The sequence below is a fragment of the Chiloscyllium plagiosum genome, chromosome 15, assembly GCF_004010195.1.
Source record: "Chiloscyllium plagiosum isolate BGI_BamShark_2017 chromosome 15, ASM401019v2, whole genome shotgun sequence".
Taxonomy (NCBI): Eukaryota; Metazoa; Chordata; class Chondrichthyes; order Orectolobiformes; family Hemiscylliidae; genus Chiloscyllium; species Chiloscyllium plagiosum.
Window position 1 is genome coordinate 64,435,911 of NC_057724.1, and position 18,717 is coordinate 64,454,627.

The 18,717-nt window shown below is 42.8% G+C and overlaps 1 protein-coding gene across 1 annotated transcript in view; it reads left to right on the forward strand.

Moving 5' to 3' along the window:
• The window catches only part of ar (androgen receptor), a 232,944-nt gene that overhangs the window by 117,122 nt on the left and 97,105 nt on the right, over positions 1-18,717 (forward strand). Inside the window, exon 3 of the mRNA XM_043705049.1 lies at positions 9,363-9,479. Coding sequence (XP_043560984.1) covers positions 9,363-9,479 — 117 coding nt within the window. The remainder of the gene's footprint in view (positions 1-9,362; positions 9,480-18,717) is intronic.

Genomic DNA, 18,717 nt, shown 5'->3' on the forward strand with positions numbered 1-18,717 from the left:
CCTGAGGCGGGAATTGAACCCGGGTCTCTGGCGCTGTGAGGCAGCAGTGCTAACCACTGTGCCACCGTGCCGCCCACAAATTGTTCAGCCTCTCCCTAAAGCTCAAATCCTCCAACCCCAGCAACATCCTTGTAAATCTTTTCTGAACCCTTTCAAGTTTCACAATATTTTCTGATAGGAAGGAGATCAGAATTGCACACAATATTCCAACAGTGGCCTGACCAATGTCCTGTACAGCCGCAACATGACCTCCCAACTCCTGTACTAACAAGAAAGTTAAAATGTAATTGCTGTCATAATGTAAGAAACATGACAGCCAATTAACACACAGCAAACTCCCACATAACCAATGCAATAAATAAGAGATTATCTGTTTTTTTAATGTTGCTTTAGGAACAAATATTGACCAGAACACTGGGGATAGCTCTTTTACCCTGTTTTAGTACAAAACCATGAAATATTTTATTTTCAGCTGGATGCACGTTTGGTGCAAAATCTGACCAAAAGTAGTCACCTCTGACAATACAGCAGCCTCAGAGATGGTGTTACACACCTCTGGAGCAGGTGGGACTTGAATCTGGGCCAAATGAAAACCAAAAGAACTGTGGATGTGGGAAATCAGATATAAAGACAGAAATTTCTGGACAAGCTCAGCAGGTTCTGTAGCATCTATGGAGAGAAATAGGAGTTAATGTTTCGGGTCCAATGACCCTTCCTCAAAACTCTGAGGAAGGGTCACTGGACCTGAATGTTTAATTCTGATTTCTTTCCACAAATGCCACCAGACCTCCTGAACTTTTCCAGCAATTTCTGGGTTTTTTTATGTCTTGAACCTGGGTTTCCTGCCTCAAGAACACTAACAGCATAATGGGATATGTCACAAGAGCCCTCAGGCACTGGAATTGAACCCAGAACCTTGTGATTCAGAGGTAAGAGGTATTGAAGTATAATTGATGAAATTGTAGAAAATTGAATGTAAGAAATTATATCTGGTAATAATCAGCCAGGAAGGAGTATCAACCAAATCCTGGTGGGATAATCCATCCTAACTACTAAGCAATGAATTTTGTTTTCAAATTTGACATTATTTTATTTGTGCACACCAACTGTCAAAGGAAAATGATTACACCATATCACTGTCAACATACTGCTCCGTATTTATGTAAATATGTAATGAATAAAAGGATGTATTGAGGGGGAAATGTTTTCCTGGGTGGCAATTTTCAACACCTTGGGCAGGACTTCCTGCACAGTGCAGTTTCATTTGCCACCAGTCAGAAAGTTGTTAGGGAATGCACCCAGACCGATCACAGCAGTCCCACAACCATTTAATCTTCTAAGAAACATAATTTGATTGGAGAGTCAACTTACATTCCTCACCAGGAGGACTTTTGCATCAGAATATGGTCAGTCAGTCTTATTTCCCGAAGAGATATTATTATGTCACATGCAACCTTAGAGTCATAGAGGTGTACAGCATGGAAACAGACCCTTCTGTCCAACCCGTCCATGCCGACCAGATATCCCAACCCAATCTAGTCCTATCTGCCAGCACCCAGCCCAAACCCTTCCTATTCATATAATCATCCAAATGTCTCTTAAATGTTGCAATTGTACCAGCCTCCTCCACATCCTCTGGCAGCTAATTCCATGCACGTACCACCCTCTGTGTGAAAAAGTTGCCCCTTAGGTCTCTTTTATATCTTTCCCCTCTCACCCTCGACCTATGCCGTCTAGTTCTGGACTCTCCGACCCCAGGGAAAAGACTTCGTCTATCTATCCTATCCATGTAAACCTCTATAAGGTCACCCCTCAGCCTCCAATGCTCCAGGGAAAACAGCCCCAGCCTGTTCAGCCTCTCCCTGTAGCTCAGATCCTCCAATCCTGGCAACATCCTTGTAAATCTTTTCTCAACCCTTTCAAGTTTCACAACATCTTTCCGATAGGAAAGAGACCAGAATTGCACGCAATATTCCAACAGTGGCCTAACCAATGTCCTGTACAGCCGCAACATGCCTCCCAACTCCTGTACTCAATACTCTGACCAATAAAGGAAACCCATTGGCCCATCTGGTCCAGATCCTGTTGTAATCTGAGGTAACTCTCTTCGCTGTCCACTACAACCCCAATTTTGGTGTCATCAGCAAACGTACCTACTGTATCTCTTATGCTTGAATCCAGATCATTTATGTAAATGACAAAAAGTAGAGGGCCTAGCACCTCCACTGCTCATAGGCCTCCAGTCTGAAAAACAGCCCTCCACAACCACCCTCTGTCTTCTACCTTTGAGCCAGTTCTGTATCCAAATGGCTAGTTCTCCCTGTATTCCATGACATCTAACCTTGCTAATCAGTCTCCCATGGGGAACCTTGTCGAACGCCTTACTGAAATCCATATAGATCACACGTACTGCTCTGCCCTCATCAATCTTCTTTGTTACTTCTTCAAAAAACTCAATCAAGTCTGTGAGACATGATTTCCCACACGCAAAGCCATGTTGACTATCCCGAAATAGTCCTTGCCTTTCCAAATACATGTACATCCTGTCCCTCAGTATTCCCGCCAACAACTTGCCCACCACCGAGGTCAGGCTCACTGGTCTATAGTTCCCTGGTTTGTTTTTACCACCCTTAACCAGTGGCACCATTTTGCCAACCTCCAGTCTTCCGCCACCTCACCTTTAACTATCGATGATACAAATATCTCAGCAAGAGGCCCAGCAATCACTTCTCTAGCTTCCCACAGAGCTGAGTTTCAGAAATAATTATTAACAGTCACTGTTTTGTTGACAGTTCACTGAGTTCTCCTGATGAAGGCTCACTGGACTCTTTGTTTTCTTCCCACAGATGCTCCCAGACCCGCAGAGTTTGCTCACAATTTTTGTTTCTATCACTGAGTTCACAGTTTGGTTGATATCTTAAAGAGTTTATTGACAATTTAGCTGAGATTGATTTGAGGAATAAATTTATGTCTGGTTTTATAAGAAGTTAAGTATTAGGTGTAATAAATTTCAATGAATTTCATGTGTTTTTCTCATTTTCATGTGCAGAATTAGAACTATCTCTGATTGTTAGAAGTTTATTTAACATCTTTTCCACCTAGCTCCTGCAGTCTGCCCTTGATAGATACTGGGTGATTGAACATTGAGTTGACATGGAGATTAAGAGGGGCCATGGTGGGGACCATGACTTGGCAGTGAGGTGGTGTGGAGACACCTGAGGTTCCATTAAGACTGAGTGGAAGTGTGATGGTTGAAGCTGAAGGGCCTAAACGTGGAGAACTTTTCAGCTATTACAAGGGGGCATAGCTTTAAATTAAGGGGGGGTAGGTATAGGACAGATGTTAGGGGTAGGTTCTTTACTCAGCGAGTCGTGAGTTCGTGGAATGCCCTGCCAGTAGCAGTGGTGGACTCTCCCTCATTATGGGCATTTAAGCGGGCATTGGATAGGCATATGGAGGATAGTGGACTAGTGTAGGTTAGGTGGGCTTGGATCGGCGCAACATCGAGGGCCGAAGGGCCTGTACTGTGCTGTATTCTTCTATGTTCTATGTAACTGTGGCAGCCCTACTTACCAGCCCACAACATTACCCGGTTGCTGAGGATCTGCTTCTGGGGTTAGAGGACCCGACTCTCTATCCCACCTGCCCTCCAGAAAAGCAAACTTTGGGTATAGACACCCTTTAAATCAAGATGGGAGTCTTCAGAGTTGGGAAAATTATTTAGGCCCATATTATTCCTCGAACAGAATTGGGTTCATCAGATCTATTTCTATTTTCAGCTCAGCAAATCCAAGTTTCCAATTAGATTTTCATATTACGACTATAAACACATCACAAGGACAGACACTGGCAGAATTTTATTTACATTCTTAAGGTTGTTTTTACAAATGGACTATTTAATGTACCTTTCTTGTGAGTGAATTTTGACTCTGTGCAAATCCTCAATGAGAAAGATAACACAATAATCTTTAATTTAAAAAATACTGGTCTTGAATATACATTCTTCCACCAGAAAGTTGGAAGGTGAGAGGCATTTAAGACCCAGTGAATGGCCTATTCACCTGTCCTGTCGCAACACAATTTTATCAATGGTGGAGTCAAGAGGTCTGCCTACTGATGAGCCAAAGTGGGTAATTAATGCCAACAGCACGAACAAACTGGTGTTGGAATAGGCTGATGCCACATTTTACTATGGGGATTGATGGCAGGCCCATCACGCCTCTGGATCCATCAGACCACTACCCTCCAAAAGATTCAACACAACTGGAACTTAGTCAGAAATATGTAAGATTCAGTCCATTGTCTGAGATGAATGCTGTATTTGTTAGGATATGGCATATTCACTGACCTTGACCATTTGTAAAGGGCATTGAATTTCTTGCATCTCAAATCCAAGTGCTCAAGGCTTGATTCCTGGCATTGTCCTCCAGGGCTGAGGACGTCATCAGTAGCACACTTGACAAGCTGATCACACCACAAATAAGGGCTGCACAGGCAGAAAAGTATTAGGTGACCACCGGGAGAGTTCACCGAGAAAAGCTTTTTTATGCCATTACATAGACAGTCATACTAGCGATGAGGTAGTGCTATGCCTAAGCCAGTCAAGTGGTCGAAGTTTGAGCAGGCAAGAATTTTGGGGATAATGACCATAACTCTATAACTTTCAAAGTCATTCCGGAAATGGACAAGGGTATTGCAGAAAATATGTGTCTGAATTGGGGCATTACTGATTTCAATATCATTACACAGATGTGACAGTAGTATTAGCTGCAGCTACTTTGTTTAAACATAGAACCCCTATAGTGTGGAAACAGGCCATTTGGTCCTACAAGTCCACTGACCCTCTGAAGAGTAACCCACCCAGACCCATTCCCCTACATTTGCCCCTGACTAACGCACCTAACCCATACATCCCTGAACACCATGGGCAATTTACTTAACCTGCACATCTTTGGATAGTGGAAGGAAATCAGAGCATCCAGAGGAGATCCATGCAGAGACAGGGAGAATATGCAAACTCAACACAGGCAGTCGCTCAAGGCTGGAATCGAATCCTGGTCCCTGACGCTCTGAGGAAGCAGTGCTAACCACTAAGCTGCTGTGCCACCAAGCTTACTTGCAGCTAAGTCTACACTTGGAAAGTGGAAATCTTTTAAAAGTAGTACAGTGAGAATTCAGGGCAAGAATGTTCCTCTAAAAATGAAGGACAAAGGCAACAAGTCCAAAGAACCCTGAATATCAAGGGATATTGAGAGTTGTGTAAAATAAAAGAAGGGAATAAATGTCAGGTATAGTGCACTTTGCACTGGGGAAGGCCCTTCAAAAGTATAGAAAGTATAAGAGGTTGCTTATAAAGGAAATTAGGAGGGCAGAGAGGGGCAATGAGATATCTTTGGCAGATAGGATCAAGAAAAACCTCAAACCTTTTTATAGGTATATTAAGAGTAAGAAACGTATCAGAGAAGAGACAGGACCTGTTAGAGACTAAAGGGACAACCTGGGTGTGGAGTCAGTGAACATGGGTGAGGTCTTAAATGAATACTTGTCACATGTATTCACAGGGGAAAAAGACATTGTAGCCAGGAATTTCATTGGGGTGGTGAGGTTCTAGAACATGTTAAGATTAATAAGGAGGAGATAGTAGACATCTTAATGGGCATAAATCCCCAGGCCCTAATGAAATATATCCCAGCCTCCTATTAGAGGCAAGAGAGAAGATTGCTAGGGCCCTGCTGTTTGTACTTTGCTGGACACAGGTGAAGTGCTAGCTAACCGGAGAATAGCTGAAGTTGTTCCTTTGTTCAAGAAGGCAACAGGGATAGACTGGGTAACTACAGATCAGATAGTTTGATGTCAGTGGTAGGGAAATTATTGGAAATATTCTGTAGGACAGGATTGATTGGAAAGGCAGGAATTGATCAGGGATAGTCCGCTTGGATTTGGCAGAGGGAGATCCTGTCTGATTGAGTGTTTTTGAAAAGGTAACCACATATTTTGATATGGATAGTAGAGTTGACGTTGTTTACGTGGACTTCAGGAAGGTTTTTAACAAAGTTCCACATGGTTCAGAAAGAGAGAGCACGTGGGATCAAGGCAAAATGGAAAACTGGATCAAAACCTGGCTTACAAATAGGAGGCAAAGAGTTGGAGGCCTGTGACCAGCAGGGTAGCACATTGATTGATGCTGGGATCCTTGCTGTTTGTAATTATATTAATGACTTGAATGTGAATGTCTAAGGTAAGGTATTATTAGCAAGTTTTCAGATGACACAAAGGTTGGTGGCGTTGTCGCTATTGAGGAGGATGGTCTTATGCTGCAGTTTGATATTGATCAACTAGTATATTGAGCAGGGCATTAGCAGAGGGCGGCATTACTGCCTCAGTCCAGTGACTGTGGATTTTGCAAATTCTGCCCGTGCCTGCGTGGGTTTCCACTAGGTGCTCTGTTTCTTCCTCAGTCCAAAGATGTGCAAGTGAGGTTGATTGGCCATGCTAAATTGCCATAGTGCTCAGGGATGTTTAGGTTAGCTGCATTAGCCAGGGGAAATGCAGGGTTACAGGGATAGGGAATGGGGATGGGTCTGGTTGGGATGCTGTTCAGAAGGTCAGTATGGACTTGTTGGGCCTAATGGCCTGTGTCTGCACTGTAGGGGTTCAATGATTCTATACAGAGGGAGTTTAATCCTAATAAAAGCATGAGGTCATGCTTTTTAGGAGCTGTAATAAGGGAAGGGTATAAAGAGTGAGTGGTATGTCCTTATAGGGAGAACTGAAGAACAAAAGGACCCTGATGTGCATGTCCATAGATCCCTTAAGGTTACAACACAGACAGGTGAAGAAAGCTTGCCATCATTAGCTTTGAAATGAAATATAGGGCTAAGGAAGTCTTATTACAAATGTGTAAAACATTAGTTTGGCAACAAGTGAATACTGTGTGCAGTTTTGTCGCCACACTGTCAAAAACATCTGATTGCACTGGAGAGAGTGCAGAAGAGATTCACCAGGATGTTGTCTGGGAGGAAAGGTTTCAGTTATCAGGAAAGACTCAAATCATCATTTTGTTTTCCTTGGTGCTGAGGAGACTGAGGGGGAATCTGATTTGGGTATACATATTTATGACAGGTATACATAGAATAGATTTTGAGAATCTCTCACCCATGGCAGATGTGTCTGCGACCTAAGAGCATAAGTTTAAGGTGAGGAGCAAGTGATTTGCAGAAGATATAAGAATGTTTTTATCCAGAGGGTATTAGACATACGAAATATTCTGCCCAAAAGTTTGGTAGTGGCAAATGTCTCGCAACAGCTCTGTGGGAAGCTAGAGAAGTGATTGCTGGGCCTCTTGCTGAGATATTTGTATCATCGATAGTCACAGGTGAGGTGCCGGAAGATTGGAGGTTGGTGAACGTGGTGCCACTGTTTACGAAGGGCGGTAAGGACAAGGCAGCGAACTATGAACCAGTGAACCTGACGTTGGTGGTGGGCAAGTTGTTGGAGGGAATCCTGAGGAACAGGACGTAAATGTATTTGGAAAGGCAAGGACTGATTAGGCATAGTCAACATGGCTTTGTGCATGGGAAATCATGTCTCACAAGTTTGATTTAGTTTTTTGAAGAAGTAACAAGATTGATGAGGGCAAAGCGGTAGATGTGATCTACATGGGTTTCAGTAAGGCATTCAACAAGGTTCGCCATGGGAGACGGATTAGCAAGGTTAGATCTCATGGAATACAGGGAGAACTAGCCATTTGGATACAGAACTGGCTCAAAGGTAGAAGACAGAGGACGGTGGTTTGTCATTTACATAAATGATTTGGATGCGAGCATAAGAGGTGCAGTTAGTAAGTTTGCAGATTACACCAAAATTGGAGGTGTAGTGGACAGCGAAGAACATTACCTCAGATTGCAACAGAATCTTGACCATATGGGCCAATGGGCTGAGAAGTGGCAGATGGAGTTTAATTCAGATAAATGTGGGGTGCTGTATTTTGGGAAAGCAAATCTTAGCAGGACTTATACACTTAATGGTAAGGTCCTAAGGAGTGTTGCTGAACAAAGAGACCTTGGAATGCAGTTTCATAGCTCTTTGAAAGTGGAGTCGCAGGTAGATAGGATAGTGAAGAAGGCGTTTGGTATGCTTTCTTTTATTGAGTACAGGAGTTGGGAGGCCATGTTGGGGCTGTACAGGACATTGGTTAGGCCACTGTTGGAATGTTGGGTGCAATTCTGGTCTCCTTTCCATCGGAAAGATGTTGTGAAACGTGAAAGGGTTCAGAAGAGATTTACAAGGATGTTGCCAGGGTTGGAGGATTTGAGCTATAGGGAGAGGCTGAACAGGCTGGGGCTGTTTTCCTTGGAACGTCGGAGGTTGAGGGGTGCTCTTATGGGACTAAATTGGGTTGGGATATCTGATCAGCATGGATGGGTTGGATCGAAGGGTCTGTGTCCATGCTGTACATCTCTATGACTCTGTTTAAAAAGCATCTGGGTGAGTACTTAAAATACCAGGTCATAGTTGGCTAAGGCCAAGAGCAGGTAAATGGGATTCATGTAGTTTGGTGTTTGTTGCTTGGCATAGACATGGTAGGCCGACAGGCCTGTTTCTATGTTGAATGACTCTATGGCTAGCTGTTCATACTATCCCCTTGCCCCGCTCGGGTGCTCCTTTACACATCTCCATGGTGGCTTCCAATGCAGCATCTCAAAATCTTGAAGTCCATACTCATTTATATTGTGATATTCTTCCTCAGGACAAATAATCTCCCACAGGAGTGTCAGCACTGACAAGTGCATGTTCCTTTTCGGAGGCATGGGCTAGCTTTGATTTTCATTAGTCACTCCTGTTGACCCAGAGAAAGTGAGGGCTGCAAATGCTGGAGAAGAGATTTGAGAATATGGTGCTGGAAAAGCACAGCAGATCAGGCAGCATTCAAGGAACAGGAGAATCGACGTTTCGGGCATAAGATTCCTGATGAAGGGCTTATGTCCAAACTGTCAATTCTCCTGCTCCTTGGATGCTGCTTGACCCTGCTGTGCTTTTCCAGCACCACACTCTCAACTCCTATTAACCCCCTTGTTTATGCTGATGAGCAATATGGTTGCCCTTGCTGTCAGTTGAAATCAGTTCAAGTAATAGGCAGCACAAAGTTTGTGTGCTGTCTGGCATCTCCTCCTTATAATCCATATCGAAGTCTCTAGGCTCTCAAATTAAGCTCTATTTTGATGGCAACAATAGAATACAGTTCCTAATAGTCTTGCTCAGCACTTCCTTCAAGTTTTTCTGCTGCGTTTACTGGTGTTATGTTAATCAACAGATCCCATAATTTTATATTATATAACTCTTCATTAATTTATTTTTTCTAGGAAAACACAAGTTTCTGTGTGCTAGCAGAAATGATTGCACTATTGATAAAGTACGGAGAAAAAACTGTCCGTCATGTCGTTTGAGAAAGTGTTTTGCTGCTGGAATGACACTTGGAGGTAAGCAGTTTCCACTCTTGAATGACAAGGTTTAGATGGACAGATAACTGATAAAAGGATGCATATTCAATTACATTTTCCTGTAATTTATAAATAAAAGAATGCATCTGTGCATTTATGGTTCTTGTTGCTACGTTGTAAGCTTAAACATTTGATAATTGGAGCAGATTGTCCCTGTTTATCATACTGGACCATTCAAGAAAAATAACATGTTATAAAAGCAAAGCAGTTGTAAAGCTTGAGTTGTCAGTTGAATTAATTACACGCTTCGACAAAATCAGATGCTGATTTTATAATGTATTATAACTAAGTATTATGATTAAACACCTTAAAGACATTTTTACAGTTTCATGTTTGAATGAACCAAAGAAAATTAAATCAGTTATTTTTAGTTATACTCTCATGCCTGTCTTCTTGATGAGTATTCAAATGCAATTGGTTTCATAATATTTCTTGTGGATGAGTTAGAAATCATTGTCTTTTAGCCTGGGAATCTCAGAAAATGAAAACACTTGTTAAGTTCGCTTGAGCTGCAGAAACAGAGGTTCCTCTGAAAACAGTGGATGTGTGATATTAAGCATAGAGTAATACAGCATGGAAACAGGCCCCTTGACCTGAACTGGTCCATGATGACTATGGTACCCACTCAGCTAGTTCGAATTACCCACATTCGGTCCATATCCTTCTAAGCCCTTCCCGTCCTTGTACTATCCAAATGTCTTTTTAAATGTGGCCATTATACCTGCCTCAACCACTTTCTCTGGCAGCCCATTCTATATACGCACCACTCTCGGCATGAATAAGTTGCCCATCAGGTCCTCCTTAAACCTTGCCCCTCTCACCTTAAACCTATGCCCTCTAGTTTTCAGTTCCCCATCTGTGGGAAAAACAATTTGAATTCATCTTACCTATACACCTCATGATTTTATACACCTCAATAAGGTCACCCCTCATTCTCCTCCATTCCAAGGAATAAAATTCTATCCTGGCCAACCTCTCCTTTGAATTGCATTTGCCAATCCTCAGCCCACTTCCCCATGTGGTCAAGACCCCTCTGTAATTTTTGATAACTTTCCTTGCTATCAGTGATACCTATTAATTTTTTATCATCCGCAAACTTACTAATCATGCCTTGTACATTCACATCCAGTTTCTTTTATGTAAATAACAAATACTAATGGTCCCAGCACCGACCCCTGTGGGTCATCAAATAGTTTACAGGAAATTTTATTCAGTGGAGTGTACAGTGTCACACAGCTGTTTTTTTTTCTGAAAGCTGTGCCTTTTCTCAAGGATACTGTGTCCTTGATTTTTTTTCAGGGCAGGCTCCGAAGTGGCTGGGTTTGGTACAGAGATGAAAGGCCTTTTTGTTATACCTCGGCCAAAGTTTTTATGTTTTTAGAAGTAACCTGTATAAGTCAAGTGGGCTTGACCAGCTCTATAGCTGAGCAGTTCAGTCCAGAACTAGTTAGGGAGTTCAGCAGTGAGGTGTGTGGAAACAGGTTGCTGGACTCTCTCTCCTTCTGCCCTTCTAACTTCGACTTGTACTTTGTGTTTAAAGGGGTTTGTTTATTGGGACTGTTGTGTATTTTCAGATCAGCATAATGGAGTCTAGTTTGGATAGACTGAGGTTTGTGGGAATTTTACATTTTGTTCTTTGAGTTTCATTTCGTAATTTTGTGAATAAGTTTTTGTCTGTTTTAAAACCTGCTAGTCAACCTAGCTAACTTACTCCGGGTAATTTTCACTGTACGCTTACCAAAACAAATTGCAAAGTTAGGCTCTGGGCTGCCTGCTTAAGGATGTTTTGAGTGGTCTAGCTTAGTCCATAATAACAGGAACATTTTACTCATTGAATGTAACGTAGGTGATCATTACTTGTCAGACATCATATCCACTTTAATACAGGAATTATCGCAAAAAAATTTCAATTTTCTGGGGAATTCTCACTGAATCAGCTATTTTGGGTTTGCCACATGGTCCCGATGCACAATCCCAGTTCACCTGTAGAAATGATTTCTGGGCCAGTGTTGCACAGAGCCTTAATGGCCCATGACCGTTGCAAACAAGAAGAGAAACCCATCATGATATTAGAATATACGTGCTCCAACAGTATAACAGGAAAAATTGAAGGCCTCCATGGGTGGATATATGCTGATTTGCAAATTGTTATGATATCAGCTTATGGTAAGGTGAGGTGGAAATCAGACATGATAGGTAATTAATGAGGTGAGTTTGGAAAGATAGGGCAAGAAGGCCAGCTAGACTTTGCAGCAAGCATCCCTTCAAAAAACTTTATGCAACTCATTTATATAAATGTTTTGGATGTGAATATATGAGGTATGGTTAGTAAAATTTGCTGATGATGCCAAAATAGGTGGTATAGTGGACAGTGAAGAAGGTTATCTCAGAGTATAACGGGACTTTGATCAGATGGGTCAACGGGCTGAGGAGTGGCAGATGGAGTTTAAAACTGAGATAAATGTAAGATGTTCCATTTTGGTAAGGCAAACCAGGACAGGACTTATACAGTTAATAGTAGGGCCATAGAGAGTATTGCTGAATAAAGAGGCCTAGGGGTGCAGGTGCACAGTTCCTTGAAAGTGGAGTCTCAGGTAGACAGGATAGTGATGAAGGCATTTGGCATGCTTGCTTTTATTATTCAGTGCATTGAGTCTGGGACTGGGATATCATATTGCAGCAAGACAGGATATTGGTTGGCACACTTTAAGAATACTGTATTCAAATCTGGTCTGCCAGCTATAGGAAGGATGCTGTTAAACTTGAAAGGGTTCATTTTTTAAATGGTAAGCATTTTTTTCTTCTTTATTCATTCACGGGATGAGGGCATTGCTGGCCAGGCAGCATTTATTGTCTACCCCTAATTATCCAGAGGGCAGTTAAGAGTCAACCACATTGCTATGAGTATTGATTCACATGTAGGTCAGACCAGGTAGGAAAACCGAGTGAATGAAATGGATTTTTCCCACAGTAGACAGAGGACAATGGATTTTTGGTCAATATTCATTAAATTCACATTCCACCATCTGCCATGGTGGGATTGGAACCTGGTGCCCCATAACATTATCTAGGTAAACAATCCAGCAATAAAACACTGGACCATTGCCTCCCCTTGGTCTCTTTAGTCTCTCATTGGACAATTCCTGTTCATGGGATGCAAGCAATTTTATCTGCTTCAAAGTCAGCCTGTATCATTAAGATGATGATTTTAGACAATACTGAATTTTATGTTGTGCAATGAAGCAGACTTGATAAGGGAGCTTAAGGTGAAGGAACCCTTAGGAAGCAGTGATCATAATATGATTGAATTTACTAAGCAATGTGAGAGAGAGAAGATAGAAATGAAGTAACAATATTACAACTGAATGAAGGCAACTACAGAGGCATGAGGGAGGAACTGGGTAGAATTGACTGGAAGAGGAGCCTAGCAGGAAAGACTGGAACAGCAGCAGCAGGAGTTTCAGGGAATAATTCAGGAGATACAGCAGAGATTCATCTCGAGGAAAATGAAGCATGGTACACGGAGGATGAGGGAAGTTAGGAATAGCACAAAAACAAAGGAGAAAGCATATCATATGGCAAAGGACAGTGGGAAACCAGAGGATTGGGAAGCTTACAAAGACCAACAAAGAGCAACAAAAAAAAGAAATCAGCCAGTAATATAAAGAAAGACTGTTAGAGTTTCTTTAGATATATGAAGGGCAAAAGGGAGGGAAAAGTAGACATTGGATCACTGGAAATTGACACTGGAGAGGCAGTGGTGGGGAACAAGGAAATGGCTGAGGAACTGAATAATTATTTCGCGTCAGTCTGCACAGTGGAAGACATGAGTAATATTCAAAAAATTCAAGAGAGACGGGGGGCAGAGCTGAGTACAGTGGTCACCACCAGGAGAATATGTGAGAAAAACAGAAAGGCCTGAAGGTGGATAAATAACTTGGACCAGATAAACTACACCCCAAGGTTCTAAGGGACATAGCTAAAGAGATAGTGGAGGTGTTAGTGATAATCTTTCAGGAATAGGAAGAGTCAGGGAGGGTCCCAAAGGACTGGAAAATTGATAACGTAACATACCTGTTTAAAAAGGGAGTAAGGCAAACGTCAGAAGATTACAGACCGATTAACAGAACGTCGGTTGTGGATAAGACCCTGGAATCCATAGTGAAGGATGAGATTTCGGAATACTCGAAGTGTATGGTAAAATAGGGCAATATGAGCATGGTTTCACCAAGGGGTGGTCATGCCTGCCAACTCTGCTAGAATTCTTTGAGGAGGTAACAAGCAGGTTAGACGAAGGAGCTATAGAGGTATACAGAACAGAAACAGACCCCTTCGGTCCAACTTGTCCATGCCGACCAGATATCCCAACCCAATCTAGTTCCACCTGCCAGAACCCAGCCCATATCGCTCCAAACCCTTCCTATTCATATACCCATTCAGATGCATTTTAAACGTTGCAATTTTACTAGCCTCCACCATTTCCGCTGGCAGACGATTCCACACACCCACCACCCTTTGCGTAAAAAAGTTGTCCGTTAGGTCTCCTATATATTTTTCCCCTCTCACCCTAAACCTATGCTGTATAGTTCTGGACTCCCCCACCCCAGGGATAAGACCTTGTCTATTTACCCTATCCATGCCCCTCGTGATTTTATAAACCTCTCGGGAAAACAGCCCTAGCCCATTCAACCGCACCCTATAGCTCAAATCCTCCAACCCTGGGAACATCCTTGTACATATTTTCTGAACCCTTTAAGGTTTCACAACATCTCTCCGATAGGAAGGAGACCGGAATTGCACACAATATTCCAACAGTGGCCTAACCAATGTCCTGTACAGCCGCAACATGACCTCCCAATTGCTGTACTCAATACTCTCGACAATAAAGGAAAGCATACCAAACGACTTGTTCACTATCCTGTCTACCTTCCATGTCCTTTTCTACTTTCAAGGAGCTATGAATCTTCACTTCAAGTTCTCTTTGTTCAGCAACACTCCCTAGGATCTTACCATTAAGTGTCTAAGTCCTCCTAAGATTTGCTTTTCCAAAAGCAGCACCTCGCATTATCTAAATTAAACTGCATCTGCCACTCCTCACCCATCTGATCAAGATCCCGTTGTAATCCACGGTAGTCTTCTTCGCTGTCCACTACACCTCCAAATTTGCTGTCATCTGCAAACTTACTAACTATACCTCTTCTGCTCACATCCAAATCATTTATATAAATGATGAAAAGTAGTGGACCCAGCACCGATCCTTGTGGCGCTCCACTGGTCACAGGCCTTCAGTCTCAGGCCCTCTACCACCACCGTCTGTCTTCTACCTTTGAGCCAGTTCTGTATCCAAATAGGTAGTTTTCCCTGTATTCCATTAGATCTAACCTTGCTAACCTTGTTGAACACCTTACTGAAGTGCATATAGATCACGTCTACTGCTCTGTCATCATCAATCCGCTTTGTTACTTCAAAAAACTCATTCAAGATTGTGAGACATGATTTTCCATGCATAAAGCCATATTGATTATCCCTAATCAGTCCTTGCCTTTCCAAATACATATGCATCCTGTCCCTCAGGATTCCCTCCAACTTTCCCATCACTGATGTCAGGCTCATCAGTCTATAGTTCCCTTGGCCTTACCATCCTTCTTAAACCATGTTAGCCAACCTTCAGTCTTCTAGTACCTCACCTGTGACTATTGATGATACAAATATCTCAGCAAGAGGCCCAGCAATCACTTTCCGAGCTTCCCACAGAGTTCTAGGGTCTTGGAGATTTATCCTCTTCCATGTGTTTCAAGGCACCCAGCACTTCCTCCTCTGTAATATGGGCATTTTTCAAGATGTCACCATCTACTTCCCTACATTCTACATCTTCTATGTCCTTTTCCACAGTAAACACTGATGCAAAATAAGGAGAACCAATGGATGTTATCTATCTAGCCTTCAAGAAAGCCTTTGACAAGGTGCCTCACAGGAGACTACTGAGTAAGATGTTAGAGGCAAGTTGCCAGCATGGATAGAAGCTTGGCTGTATGGCAGCAAGCAGAGAGTAGGGATAAAAGGGTCCTTCACAGGAGGGCAACCGGTAATATATTCCTCAAGGCTCAGTTTTGGGACTACAACTTTTCACTTTAATCATTAACGATCCAGGTGAAGGAACTGAGGGCATTCTGGTTAAGTTTGCAGATAGGTAAAGGGACTGGTAGCATTGAGGAGATGGGGAGGCTGCAGAAGGATTTGGACAGGTTAGGAGACTGGGCAAAGAAGTGGCAAATGGAATACAACGTGGCAAAGTGTGAAGTTCATGCACTTTCGTTGGAAGGAAAGAGGAATGGACTATTTTCGAAATGGGGAGAAAGTTCAGACCTCTGAAGTGCAAAGAAACTTGGGACTTTTTGTCCAGAGTTCTCTCAAGGTATATTTGAAGTTTGAATCAATAGTTAGGAAGGCATATCTGCAGTGATGGCATTTATTTTGAGAGGATTTGAATATAAAAGGAGTGTACTTTTGAGGCTTTACTAGGCTCTGGTCAGACCATCTTTGGCGTATTGTGTGCAGTTATGGGCCCACTATCTCAGGAAAGATGTACTAGCCTTGGAGTGTGTTCAGAGGAGTTTCATGAGACTGGTCCCAGGAATGAAAAATTTGATATGAGAGGACCGTTTGAGGACTCTGTGTTTATACTCGATAGCGGTTAGAAGGATAAGGGAGGATCTAACTGAAACATACAGAATGGCCTGGACAGAGTAGATGTTGGGAAGATGTTTCCATTGGTAAAAGAGACTAGGTCACGAAGGCGTAGCCTTCGAGTAAAAGAAAGATCTTTTTGAATGGAGATAAGGAGAAACTTCTTCAGCTAGAGAGTGGTGAGTCTATGGAATTCATTGCCACTGAAGGCTGTGGAGGCCAGGTCTTTGAGTATATTTAAGACTGAGATAGATAGATAGTTTCTTGAGTATCAAGGGGATCAAGGGTTATGGGGAAAAAGGGGAAGAATGGGGTTGAGAAACATATCAGCCAAGATTGGATGGCTGTGCAGACTAAATGGGCTGAATGGCTTAATTCCTGCTCCTATGTCTTGTGCTGAAACTCAGAGAGGGGTCTTTGATTCTTCTGGCTATTATCACACTTGGGCTACAATCTCTGCCACATGCTGTTCAGACATGTATGTGAACACATTCTGATTAATGGCACATTCTTGTCATCTGGTGCACTGATGAATTAGGAAAATGTAGCGAACACAAGTTTTGAATGTTGCTATTTCTCCCTCATCAATGTGCAGTGCCAATGAAGTTGTATTGGCTGACAAGAAAAGCACTTTCAGAATTTTAGAGACGTCTGCAAGGCTATTTGAATGACCTGGGCAATTATCCAACAGGAGCAATATTTCGAATGCAGTATTTTCTTTGTACAATATGCTTTCCAGGCAGGCATGACAGACAGAGACAACCATGTCTGAAAGAAAGGAAAAAAAAAGAATTTTGTGAATTAGAGTTCAGTTGCTTCTTGCAGTAACTTATCAATGTCTCTGGTGTGTCAGACTGGTGCATAAGCGAGGGTTTAAACCTAAAACCTAACTCAAACTTCTTAAACTAGCAAAAGGAGTTTAACTAATTAGATAGGAAAACAGAAATTGCTGGAAAAGCTCAGCATCTGTGAAGAGAAATCAGAGTTAACATTTTTGGTCCGATAACCCTTTCTCAGTACTAATGGTAGCTAAGAAAATGTCAGTTTTTATGCAGAAGACACAGTGGGGGGGGGAGGGGAGGGGAGGGGAGGGGGAAGGGTAAGGACTAAACAGTAGGTGGGGATAGAGTCCAAAGACAGAGAAGAGTTGGACAGACACAAGAGTGGATAACAGTCTGGATGGATAGGACAGTTCAAGCCCCAAAGTTATTGAACTGGATATTGAGTTGAGAAGGCTCCAGGGTCCCAAAGCAGAAAATTAGCTGTTGTTCTTTCAGCTCACACTGAGCTTCACTGGAGCGCAGCAGACAGAGAGATATTAGCCAGGGAACTGGGTGATGTCTTGAAGTGGCAGACAACTGGAAGGTCACGGTCATTTTTGCAGGCAGAATGTAGGAGTTCTGCAAAGCAGTCATTCCCCCAATATAAAGGAGACCACATTGTGAGGAGCGAATGCAGTAGACTTAGGCTAGATTGTGTGAAGTACAGGGAAAGCGTTGCTTGACCTGGAAGTTATGTTTGGGCTGAGGAGGTAAATGGGCAGTTGTTATACCTTAAGCAATTGCAGGAGAAGTTGTTGTGTGGGTGTTGGGAGTGAAGGAAAAGTGGACTAGGGTCCCAGAGGGTCTGTGGGGGGGGTAAGGAGACTCAGCTGGCTGTTCGTTGCTTGGGGCATCCGGCCACTTCCAGGAGAGGAGGGTCACGTGATCTCTGGTAGCTTCAACACAAAAACGGGTTTTTATTTGATCATGGGTGAGAAAAAGACATTAACATTGAAGGACAAATCAAAGAGAGCTTTCTTTGTGGGAAAGAAGAGGGGGTGAAGGCTGAAGTGTAGGAGATAGGTCGGACCGGCTGACGGCCCTGTCAACAACGGTGCTGAGGAATCCTCTACTGAGGAAGAAAGTGGACATTTTGGAGGCTCCCTTGTTTAAGTTGGTATGATCAGCACATATGAGACGGAGATGGAAATGGAGGAACAGAATGGAATAGAGTCCTTTCAGGAAGCAGGTTGTGAGACTATATAGTCCAGGTAACTGTTTATAGTGGATAGTCTATCCCCAGAAATAGACACCGATGTTGAGGAAGGGAAGGGGGGAGTCAGAGATGGAAATTCAGAATCTGGTATAAAACATCAGAGGAATCGTGGATATAAGTGGGCAGGCACTGGGCTGAGGGAGAAAGGAAGAAGTCAATGTAGAAGAGTTCTGCGTGGCAGGAGCAGGTAGAAACAACTCTCTTATGTCTTAGTCGTGAACCCCTTGTTATCACATGGACTGCTATTACACACAACCCATTGTTAGCCACTAACAGTTTCCATTAACAGTTATTCACCCTCCTGGTCAGATCGTAAACCACTTCTGTGTCTGTCCAACCGTTCTTCTCTCTTTTTGGGCTCTATTCCCACCTATCATTTACGCCAATTCTCTCTCTACACACACAGACACACACAGACACACACAGACACACACAGACACACACAGACACACACAGACTCACACAGACACACACAGACACACACACACAGACA